Genomic DNA, 10,555 nt, shown 5'->3' with positions numbered 1-10,555 from the left:
TGTCCGCGAATCCCTCTAAACGGAAGCCGCGATTATTTCTGAAATGTGGAGGCGTGCCTTCAGAAGCCTCACTGTTTACTACTGACTACCAACTGGCATAAGCTTACATGGAAAAGAACGCATTCGTCAAATTAGGGTTACCAGAAGTACTCTTTTAAGAGTACAAGTACTCTCTTAAGATCGTGAAACTTCTGGTTATTCATTAAAATTTTATATTTATAAAATTATATTAATAAAAATTTTGGAATATATAATAAAAATTATTTCTATCTGAAAGTTATATATTATTAAATATTGTATTAAAAAATATATTCTTTTTTGCTCCCGGATTATCACCTTTTTTTAAAAAGTATACATATATGTACTCTTTTATTGCGATTCAGATATGGTAACCCTAGTCACGACGAAATTATAGTTACTGTTGACGCGAAAGCGATCGAACTTCGCTGCTTTCGTAAATGTTTATTTTAATTATTGCAACAAAGTCTGTTTTGTTGAAAAATCTGGTGAAACACAGTTTGTTCATAGAAATCCATTACCGAAGCGGAATAGTTTATTTTTTGCGCATTTGTTATGATGACAAAATAAATAAATTGCCGAATAAATTGCCATATAAATAAAGAAAGTGATGAAAAATCAAATATTAGTTAGGATTTAATTATTGAAATGCCCAAAAATTAAAAAATCTTGTTTTTAAAAAAATATAATATTAATCAATTATTGTGCGAACATTCTGCAGTACGGAGATAACAGAGAACAGAAAACAAAAAAATAAAAAAGAAAGAATGAAAGCAAAAAAAAATAAATAGAACAAGTTTTAATATTAATCTGAAAAATAGAAACAGTCAATAAAATGACCGTTCAGTACTTTTAATGTTAAGTTAGGGCTCATCTGCGCGTTTTGAGACAGGTAGATATTCGGTAGAGGAATGAACACACAGGCAAAGAAGCGGAGTTTGGCCGAGAGTCAAATTCGGAGGCTCGCAGAACGCGATCGAGAGCCGGAATCTCGACGGGTCTCGTATCCGGAGAGAAAAAAAAAAGGAAAGAAAGAAAGAGAAAGAGAGGCGGCAATTCTGGCAGTCATTGAGAACAGCTCGTCGCGGGGCTTTTTTCGGCATCGACTCTCTTTCCGTAAGTGTCTTCTTTCCTCTCCTCTCTTCCGAAGAAAGCGTCTCCCTCGTGTAGTTGCGGGCAACGGCGTTTCTCCGCTTCTAAATAAGGAAATGCCTACGCTTCTCCTCCGCCTCCGTCGTTGTCGATTGTCGCGCGCGACTCACTTCTCACACACGCAAAAAACGCGCACACATATATACATATGCGTGATTCTTTTAACCCATTTAATCCTACAGTTCCATTTTTGGAGCGGTGAACATGATTGACCGGTGGAAGTGGGAAAAGCTGAGAGTGTTAACATCTCAGTTGTTTGGAGTTTTGTCGAATGTTGACTGCTCATTGATTTCCAAAATTAGACTTTCCTCCAAAGTCTTCATTTATACATATATAGATTTGTTCGCGTCGCATACTCCAACACGTTCCAATATACTCTTATTCACTCCAACGCGCTTGATAGAGTGAGTAGGAGCTATGGTAGGAGCATGTTGGAGCACGTTGGATCTTGCGACGCGAACAAACCTTATATAATGTAAAAAGAGAAATTTGTTGACTTGTTTCTATAGTTATTCTCTCGAGGTCTCTCAACGTTACAATATTCTCGAAGTATGCGAAACTTCAGGCTCTCTCTCTCTTTTATTTTTTTATTTGTACATGGATAAAACAGTATGGTTGGTCTACACAGAAATCTAGTGATGCCAACCAGATTAAATAGTAAAATATAGTAACTATTTATGTGATTGCTTGAACCATAGTACAATGGTTAGGTTAGATTATGTTGCAGCAATGACGGATTTCACATATACATATTTTTAATTGTAAGCGTGATGAGTCGCTTTTGCTTTTTGAAATTATAACTTAATTTATAGCATGATTTAACAAGAAATTAATTTTTATTAATAATTTAATTCTTCTTACATCTTGCTTTATAATGTCACTATTGACGCAACTATACGGATATATAATTTATTCATATAGTAAATGATTTCCCAACCAAGTTTTGGTTATCACAACCAGACGCCTAACTACATTGATATATAGTTGACACATCAAAGTAAATAAATCGTATCAATCATACACATTCCTATCACATAAAGATGATGTTTCTATATTGCTCACAACTAAATATTTTTAGTTATGTGAACTATATTTTTTTTCCGTGTATGTTTGTATTTCTTTTCATTTTCTTATTATTAGTTATTATTTTATATTATTTTTCATTTTCTTGTCATTTTTAGGTTCATAAAGGGCTTGCCCTAGAATATTAATAACCGCCTTTATCTCTCTCTCTCTCTCTCTCTCTCTTATATTTTATTTTCTTTTCGCTTTTGCTTTTATATTTTATTTTAGGTATTTGGTTTCTATTATTATGTTGTTTAGTTGTGTGTATTTTTCAACGCTTAAGAGGCTGGAGCGTTTAACAAATAACGAATCAATCCATCTATCTATCTATCTCTCGCCTGCCCGTCCATGATACGAATTTGAAGCTCGTTGGCGATCGCGCGAGCGAGCTGCGCATTTGCAGACGCGGCGAAACTGAACTGGAGATGCCTCTCCTCTCGCTGTCTTCCTTTGTGGAAAGAGAGGAAACACGTCCTATGCAATGCACGCGGTCTTTAACTCAGGCCCTTAAGGGCCCGGCTAGCGGGGCCGATGACCGAACCGGATCGGACCCGGAGCGGAGCGGAACGGAGCGGAGCGGAGCGATGCGACGAGCGGCCCGTTTGCCGGGCGTGTTCGCGTTCGCGGCAACGAGCGATCGCGCGTGCCTCTGCGGCTCCTCTGCATTGCTCTACATGCAGCTGTTGCCGCAGCATTCTCCGTTGCATTCTCGCGTTACGGTAAAGCAGACCAGGCCAAGTGCAAAAACACAGGTTTCGTTGGACGTGTTTATTTAGTGGAAATTCGGACAGACGACTTTAAATCGCAGTTACTCGGAGTCGGAAATAGTTTCTCGGCGACCTATAAGTAGAAACATAATTGATTCCATTCACTTATATCTGTCGTTCTAGTTAACGCCCAGAATTAATCAAAACCGGCTTGCCGTTTGCCCCAGTTTATTATATACCAGTATGTTCCCCAGTTGTCTCTGGAATTTTGAAATGGATAATGGACATTTCTTTGACAAGATAATCCTGAAAATCTTTTTCCTCCATAACGCTGTAATCTTGAACTCGTTAGTTCTAATCAAGTTTGACTATCGTAAAAATTCTAAAACGTGAAGAACCGGCTTCATTAATAGTTGAGCTTGACGGCACTACATCTGTTCTTCTTTTCTTATAGATGATCTATCTTTTTTAAAACATTTTTTTTTGTCCTTAAATTTTTAGAGATCTTAAAAAATTATAGCATTTCATATCAATATTCATTCGGTTATGCTTAATCATTCTTTCCTCATCGTTACAACATCGCTAAACGTTATCCTTCGCGATCTTCTCTCGCGTGCACTTTTCTTCGCCTTTCCCTTCACTTCTTCGCTTTCCCTTTGGTCTTCATAACTGTCATTCGCGTGTTGCATCTTCCTTTCGCCTCGTTAACCTTTCCAAGATAATCTTTCCTGCTTGAGATTTACAGAAAGGCATGACCGTTCGATTAATGAGTTTTTGACATGTTTATTATTTAAATTGTTGCGATCATCAGTCTGACATTTATATTTTTCCATTCATCCGCTGTTAACATCTTCATTATCAAAAAGGAAGCAACGATTGCTTATTAAAATATTTATTAATTAATTATGAAGATATTGCCTTTCGAATTTCTTCTTTTTCTTGGATTCCTCTTACATGGTAATTAATCATAAATCACGTTAGGCAAAGTCACAAATTGAATATCTTAAATTTTTTTGCTCAAAACAGCAAAACAGGTTGTCGTGTAACGGATATCATAATTTTTCATCATCTACGACCATATATATACTAATAGTATTTTTCATTTCCATTCGATGAGAAAAAGAGTCGTGCGCGATAATCTGTTCTTTCTGCATCCTGCATCTGCGTTTGAAATTGCAGATTAACAAATTATTTTTCGTGCACGCGCTAATTACTGCAACGCTTATTAGCGAGATATAGATATAATCCGGCGACGTGACTTTCCCAGAAAAAGTTCAGTTACGAGAAGAAATCTGTACGGACTTTGATCTGATTAAAATCTCAATGGATGCAACAGTTGTGCTTAACGGTATTCCTCCTTGCGTAAGACGATCAGATCTTCGTATGGTATGATATAAATACTAAATATCATATATCAGATCTTGTATATTTTAACATGTGGAGGAATCGGAAAATCAAAGCATATCTAGCGGATTCAGAAATTTGGGGCGGGGCGATTGGTAGACCGCAAGCGAAATTTTTTTTAAGGCAAATATGAAAAGGTATATAGAATTAAATTATTATTCAAATATTATTACATTGAAAATAAAATATTATTTAAATATAATTCATAAAACGTTTTATTTAAAATTATATGGACACAAAAGAAGAGTAATATAATGAAATTTATGTTCTTTTTATATCTAGGAGTTTCTTAAATTAAAAATTATTTTTAATATCAAAAATATGATTAAATATTTAAAAAATATTAAAAATATATATAACATTTTGCTATAAATATTTTTAAAAAAGAAGACTCCAAGTAGGGTCATGGTCTTTATGATCCCCTTCCGTGGATCCGCCGGTGAATCAAAGATAATGTATGACCGACAGCTATTTTTCTAGACGGGTATATTAGGCGGGTAAAAGTTCTTCGAAATCCGACACGTTGTTTGTTATGTATCGTACAGGATGCGCCTAATCGATTCTCTTCTTACGCCCTCGATTCGCCGATTTTGAAAATCGTTTCTCTGCACGGATTTCACATTTGTCGTAAAATTTCTGGAGCAACAGCACATATAAATAGGCACGCTTGCCTCATCGTGCAAAAATAAGTTAGAAATTGCTTAAGGGTGGAGCGCAAGATAGATGAGCTAGTTATGAATTTTATGCCACCCATATCTGCAACGTCGCGACGTCGTCGGCTGAGATATTGGAGCGGATTTATCTCTAAAAGTCCGCAAGAAAACGGAGATATTTTATCGCGCCTCTCGCGTGGAATTAATCGTCGAAGATACTATTAACTTGCGCCTGTATTCGTATATCATTTCATTACGAGACGTTAGCAAAAGTAATCGTGTAACGAGGTGCAATTAGTCGAAGCAACGATAGTTGAATCACGCAGTCCGGCATTCTCTATTTATGCATCACGCGTGTACGTTACTTGAAGCCGCATTAAAATCAAGTCCGCCAGTACTCGGTCTAAAAATGGAGATCACGTAACGCATCAGCAATATACACCCGGCAATCGCATTCTCATCGTAACGGTATTTCTTATGCATTCGTGCAGTGCGAAGATTCAGCTGATATTCAACGTTTATGGACCGCCTTTGTCGTCGCCGACGAGCCCACGTGGTCCTCGACGAAATGCGTAGTTTGTCATTTTCAATTCCTCGAGGCACGTATTCATAGTTGCTATTCATTTACACTAAAAAATTCGGATAATTCTCATTCGTGACGTTATATAACTCAGTTGAATGCACGTTCCTTTGCATTCTGACAAGTGAGAATACAATTGAGTTTTTACCTATAATCTCACACAAACTCGAGACTACTTTGCTGAATCTTGTTAACTCACATCAAAAATGAGATTATGCACCTGTGTTGTTATGTGATAACTTTGCCACCAAAGTAAGCAAGTATACGGAAAAAGACTATTCTTAAATCAATCTTAAATAATATGTTCATATATATATATATATAATTTAAAAAAATTGTAATTTTTGCTTCAAAGATTTTTTATTTGATTGATGAATGTGTATTGATGCAAGTATTACTTTACACTCGCAATTCAAGATTTGACTCAAAAATTACATCAATATTCAATACAAATTTAAGTCATTTTTTAAATCAAGACTAAACTGTTTGAAAATAGAAAGCGATTAATATAGAATTTTTTTTAAACAAACGAACGATTAGCGTTTGATGAAATTTCCAAGTGATTTCCTTTCGTTCGATCCGATCGTGCTAAATTACGCGTTAAAGGCGGGTGATGAATCGAAACGAGCGCGAACGGCATCGTGATTCACATCGCGCGAAGAGAGAAGGAACGAGAAAGAAAGAGAGAGAGAGGGGGGAGGCTTGTCAATATCATCGGTCTTTGGAGAACGACTCCTCAGCTTCCGAGCGATATGCGGTCACGGATCGTGGTGTCTCACCGATTACGACATCGGTGATCTCATGCCGTCGTCGTCGCGACGCACGGTGGTGTATCTTCTCGCCACTGTGCCGGCACACACCCACGTGCACGCGTGCACGCACGCGCGCGCGCACGCATCACGTGACGCTGAGTTACCATCCAACTGAATCGAGATTTCGTCTCTATGACCGACGTTTTTATTATTGTTCCTCATATCGCGCTTCTTGCGACGTAAATGTAGCCGCCCGCTATGTTGACATTGAACGAAGACACAGATGGAGAAACTCTCTCTCTCTCTCCTCTTCCTCTTCACATCTCTCTCTTCCTCACTCGCATTCGACACTGGCGCAACTATACACGCCACACGCATCACTCATTTCGGATAGCATACGAGAAGTGAGGAATAAGAAAGATTAAGAAAGAGAAGGAGAGAGGGGGAGGGAGTAGCCAAGAACGACGGTCAGCTGATGTCACGCAGATGGGCTGGTGAGTTGCGCCGTGCTAAAAGCGGCTATGATGCCCTCCTTTATTTCCCCTCTCACCCCCACCCGCCACCCCTGCCCTGGCCGTTCTCCTCTTCCCCGCTCATCTGTTTTTCTATCTGCGTCTATCCATCCGCGACAGTAATCTACGTATATCTGCGTTTCCCTCTCGCGCGAAATCCTCGCGCTTCCGAGTCTTCCGTTGAGAGAGAAAGAGAGGATCGGACAACTCGGACCCCGCGGACATACCGCGAGTCACCGTGACGCACTCTCCCACTTCGCGATTCTCGAGAAAACCGCGGCTGTTGCGAGATGACTCGTGTCGAGAGACTTGGGCAACGGCGCGCGTGTATACGTGTTAAAAGATCCGATGTTTTCCATTTGGAATAAGTGTGACAATCAGCGGCGCGGCATGTCCATAGCCGATGGCATCGAATGATCGCGCCGATAAAGCATCGATTTGTTTCGCTACTTAGCACGGTGTCGCGATAACGTCAATTCACATTTTTCCGGCGATAATTTTTTTTTCAACGATAGCTGTTGTTCAAGCGGATACCTTAATTAAGGTCGGAGCACAGACCTTTGTATAACGCGTGAAAAAGTATAAAAAATAAACTAATCAGTCTTTTATTTCATGAAAAGGAAAGAAATGAAGGACTTTGATTAGTTCATTTTCTTATTACGCGTTATGACTGTGCTCCCGTCCTTATGGATTCTGCGATTCGTAAAAAGATTTCTCAATAATGTACTCCGAGTCCGCGATATCGCGCGCGTTCCACCTGTCTTTCCTCGTTGAATAAAAACAGCGCGTTCATTGAGAACGCTAATAATCGGCTTCTCTTCAAGATAATCGAGTGTTTCATTAGAAGAAGCGAGCTTAATGTGTAGTCATTAACTGCTATAAACGATTTACTGCGCAACCACTGATCGATTCATTTATGACTTAAGAACGCGTTTAATGTAGGAATATATAGGATATAATATTATAGTAATTGCACTTGCTCATCGTTTATTCGCAAATTTGCTTATTTACATGAAATTTGCTCGTATCGGACGAATAAAATTATTTTACATGATTTTACATATGTTATCAAATATAAACTATTAAATATAAACTATTAAATTAATTTTAAATAATTTTAGACTATTTCGGTAAAATTATTTTGCGATTGAAAATGTGTGATGTATTAATTTTATACATTGAAAAACAAATTTTGAGAGCTGTCAGAACCACCCAAGACGAAAAAGATAAAATGTAAACATGTGAATACAAGTAACTTGTCAGATCGAGGCTTGTTAGATCTGCATTTTTTATCGATTTATCTTAGCGAAACGATCTCGACAGACAAGTGAAGGAGACGCGGCTTATTCCGTATTTATAAGATCTGTGGCCTGGAGATTTTCGTGCCTTTAAATCGGGACAAATTTCACGCGGTCGCCGTAAATGCGCGGTTCGGCTGGAATTACAGTTACATGGTGCGTGATTTGCGGATAGTTTACGCGAAAAGCGACGGTTTGCGGTCACCGTGGGGCTCGGTGTCGTCGCGTGAGCGCGGATCATCGGCACGAGAAGACGACGAAGAGCCGAAGAGGTCAGGCATGCGAGAAAGTGGGGCAGACGCGGAACGTTGACCTTTACGGTTACGGCGGATATATGTACGTTGGAAGAGCACGACCGGGTTGCACGACGGGGCCCCGTGATCCTTTGTCGCGATACACCGATGGTCGGTATACCGATCGAACACGGGATAAACAAAGTCATCTTTACAACTTAGCTAGGAGCTAGTCTTGACTGCACGGGATTGAATCTCAAAGTACGATTTGTTTCTCTTTTTTAACAATCTCGAACTCGGCGTTATAATTTTACCTGCTTTAATTACAGTACAGTAAATTTAATTCAATTACACTTGAATAATTCGAAGTGCATCTGTGAATTTTTATTATCGTGAAAATGTTCGCAAAAATATTCTTTTTAATGCTAAGTAATTAATTCCTAGCGTGAGATAACAGATATAAGTTCGTTTAATTGTATATAAGTTTAGAAGATTTATCCGTATTTTTTTTACACACAGCTGGCTATTGCAAATAAGCAGATAAACATTTATTTAAGACCGTAAAACCACGTATATTTTGTCAGATTCAAATAAACTTTTGAAAAATGTATTTATAAAAAACAAAAATGTATTTTTTTAATTTTCTCAAATATCAATAAAACTTAATACTACTTCCTTGAAAGGAAAGATTAAAACATTTTTCACTCAAATGATTGAGGCAATTCTTCCAATGCCACCTATATCAATTGTTGTCAACAGTTCCTATATGGAATACCAAGAAGACAAATAAACATAAAATTGAATAAGAAAATTTAATCCTTTCTCGCCATTTAAAAGGGGCAGCCACGCCCAACCGTTAGATTCGCATCGCCGTTATTAGCGCTGCCTTTAACGTACGTATAAGTCGCGTAAATGCGTGCGTGCATGCATGCGTGACTGCGAACATAGGTATGCAGAGACACGCTTTATACGTTATCGCTATACAGTCAGACGCCACATATAAAGAGACCAATCGCATGACGTATTATCGAATGAAGGATGCACGCGGTTCCATTTCGCTCGCGCTTCGTTTCGTTTTCCTCGTTAATATAACGGTCAACCTAGATTCTTCGTAGATTGGCCCATTCAATGTAACCGGCGTGTCGCATCAAAACTCTGTCCGAGCTCCTCGAGAATTTTTCCATCGAAAGTATTGGTGAATTCAAATCTTACTTTAGAGAAAGAGATATGTCGTGCTAGATTAGCAAAATTAGCATTTTTTTATTTTTATGTAAAACCGTAGAACAATGAAAAGTGTTAGAGTTGTAATTATTTCTTTTATATTAATAGAATGTCGTACTAACTTCATAGATCCGTGTCCCGTATTTTCGAATCCCTGTTCTTTATCTCCCGAATTCTTTTTGGAATTGTTGAATTCTCAAAGAGGACCTGGTGCTTTATCGGTTATATCAAATTTCAAAGAATTCGGGGTATCAACTTTCCAATTTAAGACCTCATTGGTTCCTCGATTCTTCGAATTCGGAGGAATTTGTCATTTGTCACTCACCGTTGGATCGTTTTCATGTTACAGAAATTGCGAAGGTCCGGGCGAGCCTTTTTCAAATCAGTGGAGTGAAGAAGGAGCCGCTCGTCTTGCCGGAACCCGATGGCGAAATTACGACGCTCACGGAGAAGGTCTATGTACCCGTTAAGGAACACCCAGATGTAAGTATCGCGAGAGACGCATATATGTGTAATATAAACTTGGCATGTTTCCCGGATTATCACAAAGCACGATTCAAGAAATACACTTGGAATACGAAAATGAGGAGATTCTCTGAAGAAGAGATTCTTCAGAGAATCTCCTCATTTTCGTATTCCAAGTATAGAAAGCGAGACGTCTATTAAGCTGGCACAGCCACTTCAGCACAATCAAACGCGACCTATACCACATTTTTTGCTATTTTTTTGCTAATTTTTTGCTCTATTCCCGATTTTTTTGCTCCAGCCGATTCGCTAAAACCCATGGCTGTGCTAGCTTAAGATCAAAGTTAGCACAGCCACAAAGAAAAAAAGCAGCAAATGAAAAATCAAGTACATATTCTTGAAGGGTTATTTTTTTGCTAATTTTTTGCTCTATTCTCGATTTTTTTGCTCACCGTTTAAGTCGAAAAATTCGACCAAGAGTGTGGCTGTGCTGGC

General features: G+C 38.5%; 1 protein-coding gene across 4 annotated transcripts in view; it reads left to right on the top strand.

Moving 5' to 3' along the window:
- how (protein held out wings) overlaps window positions 1-10,555 on the top strand; it is a 51,431-nt gene that overhangs the window by 17,464 nt on the left and 23,412 nt on the right. For all 4 annotated transcript variants that reach the window (XM_018445211.1, XM_018445210.1, XM_018445209.1 and 1 more), the window contains exon 2: window positions 9,945-10,078. In XM_018445211.1, coding sequence (XP_018300713.1) covers window positions 9,945-10,078 — 134 coding nt within the window. The remainder of the gene's footprint in view (window positions 1-9,944; window positions 10,079-10,555) is intronic.

This window comes from Mycetomoellerius zeteki, unplaced genomic scaffold (genome assembly GCF_001594055.1).
Source record: "Mycetomoellerius zeteki isolate Tzet28-1 unplaced genomic scaffold, Tzet1.0 scaffold156, whole genome shotgun sequence".
In the NCBI taxonomy this organism is placed as follows: domain Eukaryota; kingdom Metazoa; phylum Arthropoda; class Insecta; order Hymenoptera; family Formicidae; genus Mycetomoellerius; species Mycetomoellerius zeteki.
Note: the sequence above shows the minus strand (reverse complement) of the source record. Positions and strands in the feature narration are given on the sequence as shown.